Source organism: Phaeodactylum tricornutum, chromosome 21 (assembly GCF_000150955.2).
Source record: "Phaeodactylum tricornutum CCAP 1055/1 chromosome 21, whole genome shotgun sequence".
NCBI classification, from domain to species: Eukaryota; Bacillariophyta; class Bacillariophyceae; order Surirellales; family Neidiaceae; genus Phaeodactylum; species Phaeodactylum tricornutum.
The window spans coordinates 533,427-555,677 of NC_011689.1; the positions used below are offsets into that span (position 1 = coordinate 533,427).

Genomic DNA, 22,251 nt, shown 5'->3' on the forward strand with positions numbered 1-22,251 from the left:
ATTTTTGGTTTTCCATCAGGTAGGGGTATCTTATAGTTAGGTTTGCCACCGTTTGTGTTTTGACTGTGACATAGACTGTTATATCCCGATTCGCGTGCCAGCCGATTCCCATGTGTTCACAACTGTTTGATTTATCCCTTGACGTCACCCGAGTACATACAGAAGCTCTATTCGCCATGTGGAAACGGTCGTTATGATTCGACCTCGTGCGGCTCGTACCCTTCACACTCACTTGACACTGCCACTCACGGAATATGGACGAGTTGACTGCGATGTGAGTAGTTGTCATCGATTTCCTGACTTTGGCCTTCATTGTTGTTTCCATGTTCATCAATGCAACCAATTCATATTAAGAAGAAGTCAATACTCCATACAACACAAATAGACAAATCAAGGACATTGCGGTACTGATTTTCCGGAGTGTTAGGGACATTGTGTTGTTGTTGGACTCACTGTTAGTATGCTCAGATTGAGTACGTGGACCATGATTGTGCTCGGGACGCCGTTTGTTTTGGCATTCCTAAGCATGGTTAATACGTACCGAGAGACATTCACAGACAAAGAAGTCCGACGTCAAAGATCACTCCTGTTTCAAGCGTCTAGTGGAACCGAGGGCTCCGAGAAGGCGAACAATTTGACGTATTATTCCATCTTGCGAAAAGATCGTTCGGGGGCCGCCATTCACGACATACTTGTTGCTCACGCCTACTGCAGCGCCAATGGCCTTCGCTACGGTGGAGCATGCCAGAAAGTTGATACGTCCTATACCTTTCAATCAGCCCATGAGAATCTATTGCGGACTTTGGGCCTGGAAGACACATTTTTGCCCTTTGGTCTTTGTCCGTCTGAATCTGATTCGTCGGCAATCATTCTGGAGCGGGAAACGTATTTTGCAACCGATTCGGCCATTTTGACAAAGGGTTGGCTATCCGAAATCAAATCGCTTCGCCGACCGTCACCCCCGAGGCCGAGCGACCGTCCCGTCCAAGTCGCCGCACACGTTCGACGTGGAGACGTCACACCCTGCCAAAGCAATGTAGTGTTTCGGTATCTTCCCAATACTCATTTCCAAAGGATAATCGAAACGAGGGTTTTACCAAAACACCCCAACGCCAATATAACAATCTATTCCGTACACAAGTCTTTTGAGGATTGGGAAAGCCTATCCGGGTATCAGCTGGACTTGCATTCAAGCGCAATGGATGTCTGGGACTCCATGGTCAATGCCGATATTTTGATCCTCTCCAAAAGCAGTTTTTCCTTTGTATCGGCTATCTTCAATACGGGACGCGTGATTTATGCTCCATTCTGGCACAAGCCTTTGCCGACGTGGGAAAGCACGCCCGATTACATACTAGCCGAGAGCCAAGCAGAGGTCGAACGGTTGAGGCATCTCTGTCCCGAGTAGTAAAAAGCCATGAGAGGATATTGCGCCAATAGCCAGAACACCACTAAATTAGCTGTAACAACCCGTTTGAACAGAAATCTAGTTCACTGTCATTGTGCTGACTGTGTGTCGGGATTAGGTTGGTCACGGTCGGTCCGGAAATATCCTTGCGCATTTGTACAGTCGTCGTGTACGACAGACACAAATAGCAATATTAAACGTATGTAGGAATGGGACAATTCAAATAAATAGGAGCGAACTGAAATGTCGTTGTTGTGTGTCTCATCAAAAATCGGAACGCGTATCGTGCGTTTCGTATCACTTGGACGTGGGTTTGGTTGGGAACCTCTCGAAACCACACGAACGAACGAAAGCGAGGCCGGTTTCCTCGCCAAAGGCAACATCCCACGGTAGGACCCTCGCGGTTTGCTACCGACGTGCAACGCATTCCTTCTCTTTCCATATCTTTCTCTAACCCATCGATGCATCATGGGGGCGACCAAGAAGCCGAATGCACCCAAGGCAACGGCCAAAAATTTGGTCAAACGCTTTCGCAAACAGCTCGGCGTCTCGAGGGCGACGCAACCCGAAACGCGTCACGGGATTGTGGTAGGAGTCACTGAACGCCGCACTCAACCCAAAGGCAAGGCCTCGGTACAAAAGGTCTCCGCCACCAAGACCAAGCCGTCCAAAAAGACCAAGTCGTCAAAGGCCAAGCCTACGGCGATCAAACGACTCCAGAAACCGACCCGCAGTGCGCCGCGCGATGCATCCGACGAGCGGCGGGACTTTGAACGCGCCCACGCGTCGCTCCACGAACGCGAACAACGTGCGGGGCGACTTTCGCGACCAACTCACCACCCGCCGCACGGTCGACCCCGACGGCACGCAAATCGACGCCCCTCGTCTCGGACACCGACTCTGCAGTTTGCCCCGCCGACCTTTGCCGTACACGACAACGACAAGACCACTTCTCGGCTCGTTCAAGAAACCATGCACCGGGTCCAGCAACTCGACGGGGTTGGACAACCCAACGTTGCTCATCCGCAGGCCTCTGCGTGGGCGACCCTGTCCGAGACGGAATTTACCGCGACGCGGAACCGTCGACCCGCAACGCACAATCCCTGGGCCGTCTTGGGAACGGAAGATGACGAACCCGATTGTGCGGGGGCCCCGACACCGACCCCACCCCTCTTTTCCTTTGCACCAGCTTCCTTTGCCGTCACGGAAGACGTGGACCCCGATTTGTAGAATATCGACACTAGCTGCGTACCGTATACACGTACACACATATACTACATTATAGTAAAATATTTTCATAATTTACTATAAGAACTCTTGACGCATATTAGATGACTCTAGACTCGTATTTGCAATAAGCATTGTTGCTTTTTCTCTCACCAGTATACGGTTACATGTGTTTCAGTAATTCTTCGTGTTTCTTTTGTACGAGATTCAGCCACGCCACGTGCCGGGAAGGTCCCATGCCCCGCGCCAACGTCCCGCCCGTTCCCAAAAACATTTGCAAGGCCTCCTGGATTTGGTCGCAAGCCCAATTCGGAAACGGCGGACTGGAAAAGTCCAATAGAATCAAATACCGGTGCATGTGCAACACAAATTCCCCCAATTCCCCCGTACTCAACGAAGTCGGGTTGTCTTCCGGTCGTCGTGGATTCGCTCCCGAGGTAGTGGTTGGTGTGCCCGTTCGGGTGCGGTTGCGTGCATTCCCCGGCTTGGACGGTTCCGCCTTCGTACGGTCCCGCTGGTCCATTCCATCGCTCTCTTGGCTGCTCAACAGCATCATGCGCTCCATCTGGTTCAAGTATTCCCCCATTTCCGTATGCACGGCCGTTACGGGACGCAAATCCCGCGAGCGAATGTTGTACAAGGCGCGTAGGAACAGACGAGTTCCGTACGTGGCCATGACGACGGCCGGAATGGCGGCCAAGATTTGAAAATGAATTCGGTTACCTTTAAGTAGGACGTCAATCGTATCGAGCGCGGTGAGTAGACCAACCTTGAGTTGCTGTACTTGGACGAGTAGAAGTCGGACGAGTTTGCCTTGAAGGGCACTGATGATCACTCCCGACTTCAAAGTCTCCTCGTATTTCTCCGCCGCTCTTTTGAGCGCTTCTTGTCGCGATGCCACGGTACCGTCTCCGAGACCCATGTCACGCAACATGTGATCCAGAGACGTTTGCTCAACTTCCAACCCAAACGCCGAAAAGATACCCTGGTTTTTATTCATGATATCGTCATAAATGCCTTTGACCGGTACCCAGACGCGTGTCTGTAAAATCTCCACCGTTTTGTCAAAAACGTGCATCATATCTCGCTTGAGCGTCGGAAAATAAGGTCGAATCTTTTCGTGCACGTACTGCGATGCCGCAATCCAAGCCATTGTGGACGGAATCCCCAACAAATCGAGTCGTTTCGTCCAGTGTACCAAGGCAGCATCCTTCAATCGCACAACCTTGCCTTCGCCCACTCGACGCCACGACGGCATGTTGTCCACGTACCGGAGTATCTTTATCCACTGCAACGGAACGTCGACATTGGGATGATATTTTTGCGTACACCACTGTTGTTCCAACACGGCAAAGTCGACTTCGTCCAAATTTCCGGTAGCAACACTGCCCTGTAAACTTTCCCGAACAACATTGCACAAGACTCGTCGCGCTTGGGTGCTCCATGCCCGGGCGTCGTTCATCCATGAATCACGCGAAATATCCTGAGTCAACACGTGCAAGGCCGATTCGCCGTGCACTTGCGTATCTCCGTCGAGACGCCGGATCTGAAGGGATCCAACGCCTTCGGCCCGCCAACGAATTGAATATCGAGAGATATCTTCGAGTTTGGGTAGTTGCCATTTCGTAACGTTTGTCAAGGCGGTCAGACGAGATCGTCGTAGCGACGCTTGATGCGCCGTTTGTTCTTCCCGTTCCAATGCTCGAGCGTTTTCACTCTGTTTCAGGGCTTCCAAAAGATACGATTCGCCCATATCGGCGGGACGCTCGAGTAGGATCGCCGCCACGGCTCCGAGTCGTTGTATTTCGGCTTGGTAGGCGGCCTTGGCGTAGGATAAGCGTAGGCGGTCGCCTTCAGCCGACTTGCGCTTCCAGCCGAAGAGGAGCCGGCGTTTTGGGATATGTTCGACCTTTCGCTCCCAGTGTTCCCGAGTTCTCGCCAGTCGGTAGGTGGTTTTCAGCAAACGATCCCGGCAAACGCGTAGCAGCGCATCAAGGATGCGGACTTCGGCCGTCCACGAGGCGGTCCCAACAATCTGGTTCATGGCTTCGGTCGTTACGTTGCCCGACGTGGGGAGCTTGATTTTACCCAGCTTTTGCTGAATGAGTAATTCTTCGATTTTGGCAAAGGGCTGGATCATATCGTGTACAAATTGAGCCCTGGCTCCACCTGGATGATTGGAAACGCTGAGCGCGGCCACCATGGCCTGCAGCAGTTCCAGGACGGCGGGATCCAAATCCGTTTCCGGTTCCGTGTATGTGCTGTCGTTGCGGTTGCCACGATTGATTGACAGGGTAACTTCTTCCAGCAGGTGTCCCAGTCCGGCCCAGCAAAGTCGTCTTCGTACACGATCTACGCCACCGAAATGGTGGTAGGCGACGTCGTCGGCGTCGAGATTGAGAGACCGTCCCCGGTGTCGTTCCCGTTCGCGCTTTCGCGTTTCTTGCTGCAAGGCTTCTTCGACGGAATTTTTGGGTGGGGCCGGGTACAAGCGAAAGAGACGTCCCGAAAAGACTAGACGGATAATGGCTACCACCGATACAATACCGACGGGCGGTTTGTAGAAAAGAATGGCTTGCAACCGTTCCCAGGAGGTCACAACCGCGGCGGGTAGGAATAAACTACCGCTAGTTGTGGATTGCTGTACATTTCTGGAGATGCCTTGGACGAGATCCGTTAATTCTTGTACAACCTGTGGTCCTTGTTCCGCGAGTAGAACAGGAGAAGTAAAGGTGTTGGGTGTCGTGGGAAGGACGGTAGCTGTTTTCTGGGAAGGAGTCTGAGGGTTGGAGGACGATGTGGGACTCTGGGAAGCTCGTTTACTGGCGTCGGTGCCGTCCCGGGGGACAGACTTTGCCCCGTCCCGGAAAACGAAACTTCCAAGCGTGGACAACCTGGTTGTTCCAATGCTGGTTGTGAATTGTATTGGCGAGCAGCCACCACAAGGGAAATGTCCAGAACCAGCCGGGACGTGGACCGTGACGCGCGTCTCTGGTTTTGTGCAGCCGCATTGGGGCACTCGTTCTGGGGATGTCAAAGATCGCTTTTTGCCCCAATTCTTGAATGTTGTGCGTGGATAGCTGATCCCCGTGACCGTCGACTTGGAACTGTAACGGTGTGGTATATCGGAAGCAAAGGTAGAGGTAGAGGTATTACAGTAAATATCTAAACACTACGGTAACGATACCAATCCTTTGGATACTACCTACCTCTACCGGCGGATTGGATGATGGATGCCATTCGAATTTCGAATTTCGAGGTACATTGCAACGACATGAAGACGTCTCATTTGAGTACAGTAAGACAGTAATCCGACGCCCACTACGACAATCTTCTCTAATTCTGTAGGGTAGGGCGAAATGATGAACTGTAAACACCTGGCCGACATGGCCCCTTTGCACGACACGGTCTCGCGGTAGGGGCGACGGAACGAAACCAAAACCGTTCGCTCTCGGGAGTCGTCTCGATTGCCTCTTCCGAGCATCGTACCTTGCCACAGTCATTCCCTACGCGAACGAAACAACAATTGCAAGTCTCGTGTCGTTGTACGAGAACCAATTGAAGAGACACCATGTCTGCGGCCCTTCCACCAACCTTGGAAGGATCGATTGCGTCGATCAAAGTGTTGGAAGAAGCCGTCACCGTTATTTTCCAAAACAGTTTCGACGCGGATACGAAAGCTTGTCTCGTCACACTCATGAAGATGTTGGACGCCATTATTCAAAAACCTGGCGACCCCAAAGTCCGCCAAATTCGTCTCTCGAATGCCGCCTTTCATCGCAAAGTCGGCTCGCGAAAAGGTGGGCTGGAATACTTGCAGGCCTGTGGGTTCCAATTGCAAACGTCGGACACGCCCCTCTTGAGCCGTCACGATGCAACCGAACGGGTCCTCGTACTCGCACCCGCACACGAAGATACGTCGCGGATCATTACGGCACGGCGCTTGCTGTTGACCCGCGCTGTTCAGGATTTGGGTATGCAACAGGCAGAACTCCCGCCGTATCGACCTCCCCCCAAGCTCGTATCGAGCACTCCCACCAATCCCAACCAATATGCCGAGACTGACGCCTTTGATCCCTACGTCGGACGCCGCTACGACGCGCAATCCGCTGCTGTGGGTACCAATCTCGGACCCGACGCTTCCTACGTTTCCCATACAGAGACGGAACTACAAAGACTCCGGGGGCAACAGGCCGCTCTGGAGAAACAGGCCGCGGCCCAACCAGTGGATCGAAGGTGGGTCGCGCTCAAGCCGGGACAGGCCCTGCCACGTCCCAGTACCTCCACAGGAGAGGTGTCCATGCCGGGTTTGTCGGACTCGGCGCTGCTCGCCGCCCAGCTTCAGAAGCAACAGGCGGCAGCCCACCAACGCGAACACGGTACACTCACGACACGCGCCATGCGCGATTTAGAAAAGCTGAAAAAGCAAAAAGTCTACAGTCACGTTACCTTGACTTTCCAATTTTCGGATGGCTGTAAGCTTATTGGTCATTTTGGGTCGCGGGAGAAGCTCGCCACCGTCAAATCGCAAATCAGTGAAACGTGTTTGACAGTACCGACGAATTCGAATACCGACAACACTCGTGACTTTGACCTCTACGTAGCACCGCCACGGCGCTTATTGTCATTGACCCAAACTTTACAGGCGGAGCAGCTTGTACCGGCTGCTAAGATTTTTGTTTCGTGGAAAGTGTCCAGTACACCCAACAAGGACGCCCCCGTGGGATCGTACTTGCAACCAACTCTATTTCAACAATCCGTAGCCCCGTTGCTCTTCCCGACAGGCCAGTCCATTGTGGCCGATGACAAGAAAAAAGCAGCCGAACGTAGCGGTAGCAGTAAACCCGATGTCCCCAAACAGAAAAATCCCTCTCGAGAGGATGATCTGTTGCGTCGCATGATGGGGAAACGATAAACAACTCCTGCTTCGATCCGTGGAGCAGAATACAGATACCGATTTCGTTCAATGTCTCAGAAATCGACCGCGCAAACACACAGCGAGTCAATAGTGAGATACAGATCACCACACCGCATTGTTTTCCACTCGATGCTCCCTCTAGTTTCTTCCTAATACCTATATTCTACAGTCAGGATTTTTACGGTACTGGGTAACAATAAATAGTTGTTCGAAAAAGGCGGCGATTCTCGTTTCCGGGTTTAGGAACGGTCTGCTCATCCCCCGTATCCGGATGGAGTTGTCATTTCCGCGGTTTTCGCTTTGGCCGTAGGAAGATGGAGGCATTGCTCTTGAAAGCACAATTGTGTTGCGTAGCCGCAGTCGAGTCGATATTCCCATTGCTTTCGCTGTGGTACAATACCATCGGCTGAAATCGTGGTGAGTCTTTCGAACCGGTGAGGTCTGGCGTCGGAAAACGTTCGCTTGCAAGATGAGTGAAACAATGCTGAGTTCGGACGATGAGTCGAACGAGGCCAACCTCATTCGGGACAAGCTCAATCGTCTCTTGGAACAACAACATTCGTCGTCGCCTAATAGTGATCATTGCAGCAGCACTAGTGGTAGCGGTGATTCGATTCGTTCAGGTGAGAGCAGCGACAGCGGCTCTTCATTTAACAATGAAGTAAATCTCGACACCGCATTGCTGGTATCCTCCTCGGATTCCAAATCACTCGACCACTCAAATTCGGGCGCCACGTATGCCCAGCCTCCATTGTGTGACAACAATCCTCTTTTTGAATGTGACTCGACGGGTGACGACGGTACCTTTGAGTCGTCAACTCTTCTGTACCGTTCGGCGAGCTCTCCCGCGTCTCGCCATCACGAGTTGGGTGGTGATCGACTCAATTCCGAAACCTTTTCCAACAGTAAGGTTGCTTCTACCTATAAAGTCAGTGATGCGTTAAGTCCTTTGAGCGACACCAATTTTGCCGCGCTAGAGAAGCAAGAGGACTGTACTACAGTGAGGCACAAGATAACATCGTTCGACCACAGTTCGCTACCTTCCAGAAAGTCGGTTTCCACCAGCAATGCGGGTCAGAATCAAGCTTTCCCCCGCAGTCCCCCCTGTGAGATGAGTAACACGACATACGGAAATACCGACGTACCGAACGAAGCGTCCGAGCTGAGCCAAAACAGTTTCCTCCCTTTGTCTTGTCCGATTGCTTCAACCCACTCGTCCAACACCGAGAAACTCCCATGGCAAGACCCTGTCCCAGCGTCAACCGAGACTACCTATTCACCTGCAAAGATCTCTTCCATCGAAAAAATGACCGACGGCAGTGATGAAATGGAAGTCATTCTTCGTGAGGCGGAGCGAATCACCGACGGGAATGATTCGATTGCAGTGCACTCTAGGTCGTCAGCTCCAGCCGACGTACACAATGATTCTTCCGCCGTGTCCTGCTCGTCTTTTTCTTCGCCGATGCCTCGAAGTTCGATTTCGACGCCATCAAGTTCAATCACTTACCGTCAAGCTGTCCAATCAAGCTTTCCTTCACAGGTGATGGCATCGAACCTACGAAAACCAAGCCAAGACTGCCATGCAAAGAGTTCAATCCCGACGACTTCAGATCATGGCTCGCGCCCACTCGAGTCGCCGTGGAAACTTAAGCCGAGTACTTTGAATTCAGCTTCCATGCTTGACGTTGAATCTGGTCAGCTTCCTTTGGGAACGACCAGCATGGATCCACATAAGAGCCGGAAAATTTTCGACTATGCTCATAGGCCTCTCGACAAAACTCAGTTAGCCGAGCGGCCAACCGAAGTAGAGCCTTTCTTGTACGCTCCTCCAACTAATCATGAGATTCACGAACCTATGGTCCATTCCTTTTCGGCTATAAATCGCCCTATCCAACATCGGAACAAAATTCCAGTGCAAAACATTTTTCAAGGGTCTGTTGTGCAATTTTGGAAGTCGAAATTCGATACGTTCAACTATTTACAGTCTGAAATTGCAAATCCGCTTGCTTACAGTGATGACAACATGGTTGTCTCAGCTCCGACTGGTGCTGGAAAGACGGTCGTCTTCGAAATGGCTATGGCACGATTCTTCAGCACGGATTTGGTCGCTCAGAATCATCTATACCACGGTAGACAAATCAGCAAGCACCGCAAAATTGTATATGTCTCGCCTAGCAAAGCTCTCTGCGAAGAGAGGTATGAAGATTGGGGGCGTCGTCTGTCCGGCATGAATTTAGGTGTGGAAGTGAGCCTAATCACGGGTGACGGAGACCCGAGCGAGTCCTTCCGTGATCTGGCGTCGTCCCACCTGATTCTAACCACGCCGGAAAAATGGGATAGCCTGACGAGACGTTGGACCGAAAAGTTTTATCTCTTTGCCACAGTCAAGTTATTTCTTGTAGATGAGGTTCATTTGATTGCAGACGAAAACCGGGGATGCACTTTGGAATCTATCATCTGTCGCATGAAGTCAATACAACGAGCCGCTCGAAACAAAGATACAACTTCGTCCGACGTGAGCACGTCGAGGTAAGTAGATCCATTGGCGATAACAGATTTTGTCTTGGGGTGCTGCTCATTTCATTTATTTTCCCATCATCAAGTTACTCCCATACTACGCCAGATGCAATCAGGTCTTGTATGAGAGTAGTGGCCGTTTCCGCAACGCTGCCGAATATTGCTGAAATTGCAACTTTTCTGGGAGCAAACGAAGCATATGTGTTCGACCAAACCTATAGACCTGTTCCCTTGGCAGTACATGCTATTGGTGTCGGGTTTGTGGGAGATAGTAGCCAATCCCAGTATCGATTTTGGAGTGGAATGGACCGCGAAGTCCCGCAGATTATCCATCGCTTCTCCAAAAGCAGACCCACTATTGTCTTCTGCCACACTAAAGCAGACACTGAAAAGCTCGCCGACTTACTCGCCACTGCTCATGGTATTGCTGTACGAGGTAACTCGAACGCTGGTGTTGCTGGTCAAACTAAACTTCTAAAGTTGCAGCGAGTGCTTTTCGCTGGTATCGCTTACCATCACGCGGGCTTGGAAGCCGGTGACCGTCGAATTGTAGAGCGTGCCTTCAGTGACGGAAATATCCGAGTGCTTTGTGCCACTAGCACTTTGGCAATGGGTGTCAACCTCCCGGCTCACTTAGTGGTGATAAAAGGAACAAAAGCTTGGCGGGGCGGCGGCAATGGATACCAAGATTTGGACCAGGCAACCATTCTGCAAATGATTGGACGAGCCGGTCGTCCAGGCTTCGATACTAGCGGAACGGCGGTGATAATGACGGACAACAAGTCAAAGGTGTATTTCGTCAATCTTGCTACCAGTGGCCTCAGGCCGGCAAAGAGTCGTTTGATGACCAAACTTGACGACATCATAAACGCAGAAATTTCTCAAAGAGTGGTCGAGAGTAGGGAAGCAGCTTTCAACTGGATCAAAAGCACCCTGCTTTTCATTCAGCTACGTGGCAATCCCGATGCATTTAACCTCGAAGCCGGATCGAATACCAGCGTTGAGGCTTACTTTCGAAAAGTATGCGAAGAATCGATCAATCGACTACATTCAATCGGTACTTTGCTCAAAGATGACAAGTCCTGCCTCCTTCCTTCCGCCGCGAGCCATATTATGAGTCAGCATTTGGTCACCTATTCGGCGATGGAAATTATCGTCAACCTGCCGTTTGACGCCAGTCAGCACCAAATGTTGAAGGCCATTTGTAACATGGAAGGTTTGCGTCGTCCAGTCCGTCGGTCGGAAAAGAAACTTCTCAACGAAATGCACAAAATGGTCAAGTACAAACTTGAAGGACCAGCTAGTAAGGCGAGGGTCAAGGAGTCAGAGCAAAAAGCTTTTGTTCTCCTGCAGGCAAGTATTGGTCGTATACATATCAATGAATTCAGCCTTCGCCAGGAAATGTGCGGCATGGTGGATTTTGCGTCGCGGATGCTTTCGGCAACTGAAGAGTTCAGTGCTAGCGGAAGCCAGAATGGGGGTGTTCTTGTGCAGTCTTTCAAGCTCAGACGAGCGCTCGCGACAAGCCTCTGGTGTGGCAGAGATGGGATTCTGGGCCAGTTCAAAAGTCTCGGAACGGAAACTCTGGTCGGCCTTCGTTTCAACGGAATTAATACCTTTGAAGATGTCGTAGCTTCTAATGAACACATGATCGAAAAAGCGGCGAAAAGATTGCCTCCCTTTGGATCAAATTTGAAAGCAGCGGTCGCAAAGGTAGTGAAAAGTAGACTTCGACTATTCTGTCAGCTGGACTCGGTATCTGGGTCCGCAACACCTTCCCATCTCATATGTAAGGTAAATCGGCAACCAGCAGTAGATTCGGAAAGACTGGAAAGACATGATGTCGATACGAAAAGTTCAGCCTCACAGTCGGTTCTAACTTACGCACTGATTGTACACACCGATCGACCCGGGGGATGTCTGCTGTTTGAAAGGAATATAAGTGCCCCGGCCATATTTGTAGTTGAATGCCCCCCAGGGTTTTCTGTGGCAAGCATTCATCTTTTGGCGTCAATGGTCGGTCTTGATGGTGCGTTTCTTCTATTCGACTCTCACGTAACTATTCCGCCGAGACTTCTCACGAAATCCTTTTCCTCAATCAGACAAAAAAGAACTACGCAGCCATGATGTTAGTTTAGAGGTGAAAAATATGGGTAACTGTAAAATCGCTCGTTCTGCAACCGTACCTATCAGCGGAAGTTCAAGAATTGTCAGAACAAAAAACGGCGCGGACCTGAACCCTAGATTCAAAAAAGGGCTGACTAGTACCGATCCCCGAAAGCAATCCTGTCTGGGAAAAACTATGAAGGGATCGTCACCACGGCAACCGGTCAAGCATAGGATACGTGTATGCTCTGTTACGCCGTCCCCGAGACCTTGCGTCGGTCCAAACTGCTACGAGAATAGGAACAGCAATACTGTTATCCCGTGTAGCGAACCATATGCAAAAAAAGTAGTGATGAACAGCAAGAATGTGTCAAGCTGTACATCACCGCTCGATCCAACAGCGGCATCGGTTTCGTCTGCCCTGCTGACCGCTAAGAACGAGCATGCCTCCCTGTCCCCAACAAGAGAAATTGGAGAACAGGATTTCATGCATCCAGCAAGGCTTCCTGTAGAGTGTCCTCGCGACCAAAATGAAAATATTTGCTTTCCAACGTTAGCACAACGTAGCATCTCTCCAGAGACGAGGCCTTACCGTCTTCCTGGTTATGGTCCAACAACTGCTGTCGGAAGGGATCCCCATCGGGTGTGGCAGCAAGCAAAGCGAACACAAATACGATCGCAGCAGCGTGTCTTCGCACGCAAAAAGGACAACCCATTTTCTTGCTATCAGCACGATCCGAACAACGCTGAGTCTCACCTTGACGGCCTTGCAGGACGAAACTTCACCAAACAACCGAAAGTTAGTGGCATTATTCCGAGCGAAGCACTGCGCAATTTAGACGAAATCTGCAACGATGCGCTGTCGAATTCAAAATTCACACACGACCCGTCCTTGCAGAGGAATAGTCGTGCCGGTGCGTCGAAACGGCCACGAGGTAATAGTGCGAACGATAGCCACAGTGTGCTGGCAATGAAAGCTGCCGAGCTCAACTCAGTACAATATCGTGGATCCCGATTTGAACCAATGTCGTTCAACAGTGCCTATCAGGATCACCGAGTACAGTTTGGTTCTCAATTTCACAACCAAATGCGCCCGAGTCAGACGCCATTCCTACTTGATCAATCTCAACAGGGTGGGCTAGGAGTAATGTTGTCAAATCGCGTTCCGGCTTGCATCGATGGCAACGCGTTTAGCTACCACCAGAGGCGTCCTTTTTCTCACAACGCCAGCTTTCTGGACCAACGCAGCACCCCCGAGGGAACTAACGCTTCATTTTGGAGACAGAACGGGTTAGCAGAAAATCTCAGTGGGCAGGTGTATCGAGCAGGCGAATATACTGGTCTGAGTACGGGACAAGAGGAAAAGAACATGGCTTTCGCTCCCCCTATTGCCATGTCGGCGTCTAGCTGGAACGCGATCAAGTGCATCCACCCCCAGGATGATCTTGTAGGCGACGACAGCAAACTCGCGGACGGAAAATGTGAGAACTTCGATGCCGCTTTCTTTTAGAAAGACCTGAAATTGGTCGAAGTAAGTGAGGACATCTAATAATAAGATTGTTTCCTATCGCCACATCTTGATCGTAGAGTCTCTCGAGCAGCTTATAAGCGAACACCCATCAATGATTTTCAGATCCTGGATTGAATCGGTGTGATGATGGTCGGGTCTTTTTACCCCTTGGTGCAATTTTCTTGACATATGGCTCGGTGCTGGTCCGGACTCTGCATCCCGACAAGCAATGAGCCTCCCCTTCCCTTCTCCGAGGTCTATCCTTTCGAAGTATGGTCGGTTCTGGCCCTGTTCCTGTCCCGCAAGTGTAAAGCACTTGGAAGGATCGGAGAAGTCCCAAAATCTAATTCGACAGTCGCTACCCCCAGTGACAAGGAAACTTTGGTGACTCGCTCCAATACTTCCAACCATGCAATGAATCGATCCTTTCGATGAAACAAACTCGGTGTCTCTCAGGCGCTGACAGTTGATGCCTAAAGACTCCCCGCTGGACCTCCGGGAGATGTCGATATTGTTGAGGGTTGGAAGAAGGCCCAACTCGGATTGCAAATCTAGAGAATTGCTAGAGAAACTCCTGAAACATTCCATGCAAGAGCCGGTTTTCATATCAAACATTCCGGTCTCGTTTGGTCCACTCGCGACAAAAAGAAAAGGACGGGCTTCTGATTCGTTTACGCGAGATGTCCACATTTGCGGAGGGGGAACGAAGGAAGTAGCAAGACGATGAATTGGAGCTCTGCGGCTATGCTGCCACACTTTCACTGGTTGTTGAAACCGAACATCCCACAAGGCTAGATACCCTCTCGAAGTTCCTGTCACTATGTATTGTCTATCGCTGCCGATCGACATACTGGTAAGCAACCCAAAGTCTGGAGTGTGCTTGAAAACAAACGGTTCCTTAGAACACCTCAGATCCCAGGAGTGGACAGCACCCGACTGGGTTGCAAATGCCAAGAGCGAAGCGGAAATGGTATTAAAATGCGACAAAGCAAGGACCTCTCCCTCTTTGGCGTCCACCTTTCGTACATTGCTAGAGCCTACTACTTTGGAGTGATTCAAATTTGTCGGTAGAGTTCCTTGAAAGCTTGGTTTTGCAGACGATTCGACCATATCTACGCGCCAAACATGAAGAGAACCACCGCTGTCTCCAGAAAAAAGTGAATGGCTTCCTTCGACCATAGCAATATCATTTATTCGGACAGGGGCAGTGATCGAATGATCCTTGTAGACAAGGCTGCTTTCAAGGATTCCAACAGACTGCTCAGCCTTCTGAGTCTCCCATACACGGCAAGAGCCATCATGGCTAGCGGAGACGAAGAAGCGACCGTCCAGCGAAACTGCAAGTCGAACAACTGGCGCTGTATGACCGCTAGATATGGTACTTGATGCGATCAAGGCATTCGTCCTAGGCCTCCAGTCCGCTTGGACAACCCCCTGCTTACCTCCGTTCTTTCGGATAGGAACTGGCAATATTACCGGAGCAAACTGATCTCCTAGATCTAGTGGTAACGGTGGGACGTTCATAGCCTTCAGTTTCGTCACGAGAAGTGTCGTATCCACAAGTTCAGGGTCCAATAGCACTTCGGATCCCCATTCTCCCAAATTTGCTGCTTCAATGGATTTTGCTTCTCCCGTTTTGAGATAGCTCGAAAGAGTTTCATCATTTCCATTAGAACCATCTGCTGCACCCACTATTTTTCCGGTTTCTCCATGAGACGGACCCATAATCGATAGCCCGTATACATGTCCGAGTGTCGACACTGACCGAATTGCAGAAGTCTCCGACACAAAAAGATGCTGTCCTTCTGCTGAGTCGCGAAGTTTTGCGTACCATTCCGGAATCTTTGCTCCGTCAACCATTTTCGCATTATGCCGCGGAAACATGACACTTTGGGCTGACTTAACTGAACCTTGAATCCCACTCGGTAAAAGGGAGATAGATTTCCCTGCGAGCAGGTCTTGATTGGAAGTTTGAGTTGTATGACGGGCAAGCATGCGAAAGTACGCCGAAACATTTTCTTGCACGGAGAACTGTCCTATTCGCTCGACATTTAAGGTAGATTGCTTGTTTTCCTGAACAACTTTACTTCGATGTGGGAGGCCACCACTAACTGACACGGTTGTCCAAGTCCCCGCACTCTGAAAGGAAGGGACTGACATCAAGCGTTCGAGTTCAGTATCGAAGCTTTTCCTTGTCCAAGCAAGTTTAACGCAATCCTTCAGTGCATCGGGCGAGATGCACTGCTCTCGAGTAGCACGGTAACGGAGGAACGGCAAAAGTATCGGGTATACGTAAACGTCAGAATCCGGCGAACCGACAATCCCACAAATCGAAGCAAAATAATCTAGCGCTTGCTTCCGTACTTCGCAGCAAGGATGCATGAGAAGTGGAGCGTACCGTTCGAGCAAACTAACTCCACCTCTAGTGGAGGCTGTCCCTGCACCGAGGAGAACTGATCGAGAGATTAGATTCATTTCGACGAGCCTCCGGAGGCACGCTATGGCGTCCGCGACGACCATCTCCTCACAGTCGACAAGGCCAATTTCAACACAGGGAAGGACAAACTCTTCTGTAGCGGCCCGTCCGATTGTTCCACAAAGATACGGTAAATGTTGAAACAAAGAGGACCGAAGTTCTCTGTCTTTTCGATCGTTGAGAAAAGCTAAAATTTGTGGTAAAATAAAGGCCATGACGCCATCGAGCCCAAAAAAATTACACAGTGCACCGAGATTTTTCAACAACGCTCGCTTTGGCAAAGACGAATGTTCTGACTGATCAGTGGTAATGTGTACAACCCATCTTGAAACTATTTCGTGCAAGGCGGAGAGCTCTACATCATATGTGCTATTGATCATAATTTTCCCTGCCGCCATCAATGCGGTTTCGGATTGGCCAGAGTCGGACGACAGCGAGCTCTCCATTCTCTCGGTAGCTGGCTTGTCAGACTCTGAGGTGTCCAGAAGCTTGGTAATGTCGTCGGCGAACAGTGTAGAGCGAGACGAATTTGCCTCTTCTGACACGAGCCCGCTTCCAGGACCGCTCCCAACAGCTTCATACAGACGTACGGCATGCGTAATATCAAGAAATCGATGTGCTGTTTCCGCCAATCTTACGACACTTTCAGCAAAGACCAAGCGAACATTCAAACACGGATCCGTGATCATATGTGCAACTTTTTTAAAAACGTACTCGGAAAAGACGTTAGAATCCGATGGTGGGAATGTCTGAATGATCGACAGCGTAAAAGCTAAAAGACGAAGAGAAGAAGCTCGTACCAGAGCGTCTTGATCATGGAGTAGAGATATTGCTACCGGAACGATTCGCTGCATTCTGGCTTCATCCGACGTACAGCGAGAGATCCGATTGACTAATTGAAGCGCCACCAATTTCGAGGAGGGACGTTGGACATGACGAACTGTCGACAACACAGACTGCAGGTAAATCAGAAGCGAAGCCTGTGAGAGAGGAGATGGTGGACCTTCGTCGTTTTTGACTGCGTCGGCTTGAGCCAAAGCTCCCTCAAGATCAGACGATTCAACAGAGTCTTCTTCCCCTTCGAAATCGAGCGACTCAAGCTGCTTCAGCAATTCCTCCGTCTCGGCGAATAACGCGTCTTTAGCGGACAAACTGGTCTTCTTGCTGTCCTTTAACAATGCAATTGTCGGACTTTCACTAGTCGATTCGGGTAGTTGGTTCAACATTACCGGTCCCATAACTCTCGCAAAATAAGCGCAACCAACGGTATCTTGCATCCCCATAGTTTCCCAAAGCACGTGGGGATACTCCGCGGCCATCAAAGCAACACGTGCATCGGGTGTCGAGTGGGAGGTCGTAAGGCGCTCAACCAATTTTGTCAACCGTTTCAAGGGGGGTGGTATTTGTTCTGTGGCTTCTAAGCGTTCCCTGTATGCCAGAGCTGAAAGTCGATCTTCCGGATTCAAATTAAGCATGTGACGACACGCTGCTCGTAGGTGAGAGCTCTCGATCTTATTAAGTTTCTGCTGGGTCCCGGACGTCATCGTTCTCTGTCTTCGGTACTCCATCAGATCGCCTAAATCCATACATCTTTCACCATTAATGAAGAGTTCCGTCAACACACAACCAGTGCTAAAGATGTCCGACGCAGATGTGGGGGCCACGTTGGTCGTCAGGATCTCTGAAGATGGCGTGTAGAACCGCTCAGGCGCCAAATAGCATCGTTTCTCCCGCGTTTTTTCGGCGTGCTGCAACGGATGAAAGTAGTACATATATTCGGTGGGATCGTCGTCGGGTAGTATTCGGTCCGATTTGTAACTCGCAATATCCAACAGTACGACCCAACCGTGCGACGTCAGGCCCACATTTTCCGTCGTCAGGAACCCGTGCACCACGTTCGCCTCGTGCATATGCTGCAGAGCATCCAGAATCTGCGCTGCCACCCATACCTTTTCCACATGGTGCATCCAAGGTCGTGACGTCAAGCGATCCGAAAGCGTAGTATAAAAATGTGGTCGTAAAACAAAAATAGGTCGGTAGAGTTGGGGTCTTCGGGCTTCTCCAATAAACCAGGCTGTGAACGGTGCGACATGAGGCTGCCCTTTCAATACTCGCTTAATCCGTTCCAATTCTTCCCGCTGAGTTTCGATCCTGGTTGTTTCGGCAATCCACATGGATTTGCACACGGCTGTAGTTTCGATCGACTTGTGTTTAAGACGGTGGGTTCGCGTGAAGCGACCCGAGCCGGGAACGAGCGCCACATCGAACGAAAAACTTTGGAGAGTCGGTTGCGTTTCCAAACTCTCGCGCAATGCGGCTTCATCTGGAGCCGTTACCGTCGATTGACCCGCACCCATCAAGACCCGTAAATCGTATATTGCTTAGCAGGTAAGAATACTCACGAGGCTTGTACGAGTAGCGCGATAATTGGTAAGATGTTCAAGATTCCGTGTACACAGAATGTGTCATACCTAATGCAAGTGGAGGGACACACGATTTTTCACAATCATTTCCACAGCAATCCGAATCCCATCGACGTGATTCCGAACGTTTCGTGCCGGGCCGTATAGTGTGAAGAGAAAAGGAATAGATGTCAAACCCTAGCAAAATGCTTCATTTGCGGTTTTGTTACTATTAGAAAACAATGGGAGTATCGTTGAGAGCTCGAATAACCTGTATCAACTACCAATACATCCCAAGCAAAAGGAACGAATACCGACAAAATTTACTATCCTTAGCTTGTCATTGTGCTGGCAAACCAATCTAGATTCCGCTGGCTTAATCTGTGCAATGAGAGTGCTAACGTAAATGCCTATTTCATGGTGTATACATTAGTCTCGATAGTGAAGAAGGATTTCGATTGATCCTAAAAGCCGAACATTAGTTTTAGAGGAAATTCGCTAAGTGGGTGCTTAGACCATATCAAATCCACTAAATGGGTCGTACTTTAAGTAACTCTAGATACTTAAAAAGCATTTGTCGGTCGTCTGCTATATCACGCATACAAGTATTTCGAACATTTTTGAAGATTCGTAAATGGGCTAATATCCAAGAAAGCACTTCCTATGACAGAAGACTGCTAGTGAAAGGACTTTATTATACCATCACAAGTCCCTCACAGTCAAGCAGTTGACCAAATTTAAGGGGTCATCCAAGCGGTTACCAGTTAAACCTTCCTGGTATGGTAGCAATTTACTTTGAGGTATCAGCAATAATGCAACCAGCCTGCAACTGTTTTGCTTTACATGACTGTGAATCTGACAGGGAACAACTAGCCCAGCCTGATTTGATGCTCTTGAGTTATCGTCTCAATTTCTCAGGTATATGCTTTTATACATGATAAGATTCTACCTGCTTACGAGTGTATTTGTAGAATACGACGAAAGAGTAGAAGTTGGGGGGAAAGCCTCGTAGAGGCTCCGATTGTTTTAATCGGTAGGTTTTTAGATTGAGATTGTGAGACTAAAATATAGATTTCAAAATGAAACCTTTTGTGTTGGAAACAGAATGTACGAACGTAGAAACCCCGTAGCCAATGTACTGGCTATCGAACCATTGACATAGTTTTTGTCGAGATGATTGGATCACCTATGTGATCGCCAAACCATCGAGTTCGGATGGTGCCAACAGTATCTGTTGACAACTTTCATCTAGGGAAACTGTATGGTAATCAGGAATATTTCGTTCCTAGCATATCAGGTTTGATAAGACGAGTCATCTTATACGCCTCATGCAACGGAACCAGAGTTGTGTATGTTGCAAACATTTGGGTGCATAACGCAAATATTTGGTTTCCTATGAGACGCTTCGTATTTTCCTCCGGCATGCCACACACGGGTAATGAACCCGACGATGACAGTCGTCTGGCCTTTGCGTCTGTCCTACGACAGAGCCAGGAAAAAGGAAATGGCAACGAGGCCAAGATCTAGAGCTAGTGAATCCTCGATAGATGTTCCAACAAACAATGCTAAGGCTAAGCAATTCTATCTACAACGTAGTATCAAATTGTAGCATTGTGTGGCTATAATTTATCATACACGAGAGGGCTCTCCATTCAAATTTTGCTTTCAAGAAAAATGTCTATTTACTGTTAGCAAAAATGGCACGTGTAGCTGCTAAGCACCTATTTACAGTTAGTGGATTTGGCAGGGTCCTAGCACCCGTTTAGCGAATTTCCTCTTAGTTTTAATTCCATTTTATAAGAACGGTTCAATTTAGTTGTGTGCTGGTGTTTCCATGACGCTCATAGTCTTCATGCTTTCTGGCCCCGCGACCCGTTGAACATTGCACTAAATACTGGTTGGTCAGAAGGTCAGGAAGGAGCAACCGAATCCAACGGTGGAAGTTTTGCAGTTGGGAATGGGCTTCTATGGCGGCAATATTTCCTTGAAGAGTAGGATCAATTCACGAATAGTGCGAAGTCTGCTGTTATCCCTAGCTGGTATGGAATACCGATAAGTATGAAACACACTAACAACTCACTTCTTTCGGCCTCTATTGGAGTTTTTGTTTATGTCCTATTTGCAAAACCAGAATACATTTTCACTGTCCATCCCTCCCAAGGAAATACGTTACCAAGAGTTGCCCTTACAAACGAATCCCAACCAAAACCAAATATAATGCTGCAGTCTTCACTCACTAGAGTAGAATGAAAGGAAACCCCCAATCCCGAACTGGTATGGAATACCGATAAGTAGACCGCTTTATTTGCGGAATCCCGCAAATAACCGCAAATAGCTTGTTTGCGGTGAATTTGAAACCTTAACAGTAAATGCGGTTATTTGCGGAACCCTAGGAATAACCCTAAATTACCCTAGGTTTCTCGATGTTTACTGTGTTTTTGACTGTACCTTTATTCCTGAATGAGGGCCAAAAGGACCTTAAGATCATTGTATTACTAACAAAGTAAAATGCCTTCAAGAGAAAAGTCTGTGAGATCTTGTTGAGTGCTGTCTTTCTATTAGTTTATGACCAAAAAGTCAAAATCCACTGTCGCTTTGTTTGGAAATGTTGAGGCCAGCCCACCACAAAATTTCTGAACAAGCGGGAACCGTCCATGTGTTGCTGCCCAACTGTCTGAAAAGTTGTGCTTCCGACTGCTGAAGCAGAGCAATACCTCTTGGAATATTGGCTCTTCTCGATATGCTCGAAGAAAAGTGCTGAACTCCTGGCTGAGCTGGTCAATTTCTTCGTCCGTAAATTTCCGTTGCAGTCGGGCTCAATGCCTCTGAATGTTTTTGACAAATGTTCTCATGTTGGTTGCCGCTAGCTTATATGGAAAGTATAGGTGGTAACTTTGTATCAAATGTTTCATCGCCACTACTAACAACTGCAATATGATGGCAATACTCAGGCAAGGACATTGGTTTTGAACAAAGCACAAAAAGTCTTTCAAAGATCACACTAGCTATGTTGTCATGTCAAATACAGTAGTAGGATTGTGGGCCACTTTGGGTTCGAGTTATATTTTTTGTACTAGCTCTACGTGGATGAAGCTAAGTTGCAGTTAACTTAGTACTTTAGTATGCGGCGATTTTGAAACCTTATTTGCGGAAATCAGGCCAAAACACCGCAAATAAAGCGGGCTGCCGATAAGTATGAAATATACGGATTACTTACTTCTTTCGTCCTACATCGAAGTGATTCGTTGAAAAAATAGTAAATGTGTCATGATTGTGAAACCATAATATTTTCGCTAGCTATGTCATCGCTCCCAACGAAATACGTTACTGAGATTTGCCGACACAAACGAGTCACAACCGAAAACGAATGTGGTCGTGGAACTCTGATACCCTGCACTCTTCACTCCCCAGAGTAGTAACAATAAGCAACAATGTTCAACGCGTAAAATAAAGGCAAACCTCATTCGGAATAGCTTTCCATCCCAGTCAACTATACCGGTATATATTGTACCCACTGAAAACATTCCCAATCAACAGGCTCGGTAGAAGCCATGTCGGCTTTCTTGATCCATCTATGCTTAGCTGGTTTTCTTTCATATTTTTGAATTATTGAGAAAAGCTATATACATCAATATTTATATTATTTAAAGAAAACCCAAAATATAAAGCTCTCGGGAAAAAAAGAAA

At 48.9% G+C, this 22,251-nt stretch overlaps 6 protein-coding genes across 6 annotated transcripts; 4 read left to right on the top strand and 2 right to left on the bottom strand.

Annotated features, from left to right (window-relative positions):
- Window positions 1-280: 280 nt before the first annotated feature.
- On the top strand, window positions 281-1,408 carry PHATRDRAFT_49308 (predicted protein; the record flags this gene model as incomplete). The annotated part of the gene is made up of 1 exon (XM_002183855.1): window positions 281-1,408. The coding sequence occupies exon 1, from the start codon at window positions 461-463 to the stop codon at window positions 1,406-1,408; it is 948 nt and encodes a 315-aa protein (XP_002183891.1). The 5' UTR covers window positions 281-460.
- A 459-nt stretch (window positions 1,409-1,867) lies between these two features.
- Window positions 1,868-2,638, top strand: PHATRDRAFT_49309 (predicted protein; the record flags this gene model as incomplete). The annotated part of the gene is made up of 1 exon (XM_002183856.1): window positions 1,868-2,638. Exon 1 carries the CDS (start codon window positions 1,877-1,879, stop codon window positions 2,636-2,638), a length of 762 nt encoding a protein of 253 aa, XP_002183892.1. The 5' UTR covers window positions 1,868-1,876.
- Window positions 2,639-2,798: 160 nt separating this feature from the next.
- Window positions 2,799-5,911, bottom strand: PHATRDRAFT_49310 (predicted protein; the record flags this gene model as incomplete). Its single annotated transcript, XM_002183980.1, has 2 exons — window positions 2,799-5,800; window positions 5,845-5,911. 2 exons carry the CDS (start codon window positions 5,909-5,911, stop codon window positions 2,799-2,801), a joined length of 3,069 nt encoding a protein of 1,022 aa, XP_002184016.1.
- A 295-nt stretch (window positions 5,912-6,206) lies between these two features.
- PHATRDRAFT_39993 (predicted protein) lies at window positions 6,207-7,550 on the top strand (the record flags this gene model as incomplete). Its single annotated transcript, XM_002183857.1, has 1 exon — window positions 6,207-7,550. One exon carries the CDS (start codon window positions 6,207-6,209, stop codon window positions 7,548-7,550), a length of 1,344 nt encoding a protein of 447 aa, XP_002183893.1.
- A 472-nt stretch (window positions 7,551-8,022) lies between these two features.
- On the top strand, window positions 8,023-13,686 carry MER3 (Mer3 meiotic cross-over helicase; the record flags this gene model as incomplete). The annotated part of the gene is made up of 3 exons (XM_002183858.1): window positions 8,023-10,082; window positions 10,187-12,099; window positions 12,527-13,686. The coding sequence occupies 3 exons, from the start codon at window positions 8,023-8,025 to the stop codon at window positions 13,684-13,686; spliced, it is 5,133 nt and encodes a 1,710-aa protein (XP_002183894.1).
- PHATRDRAFT_49312 (predicted protein) lies at window positions 13,190-18,573 on the bottom strand. The gene has a single exon (XM_002183981.1). It carries the CDS (start codon window positions 18,517-18,519, stop codon window positions 13,741-13,743), a length of 4,779 nt encoding a protein of 1,592 aa, XP_002184017.1. The 5' UTR covers window positions 18,520-18,573; the 3' UTR covers window positions 13,190-13,740.
- Between the last annotated feature and the right edge of the window lie 3,678 nt (window positions 18,574-22,251).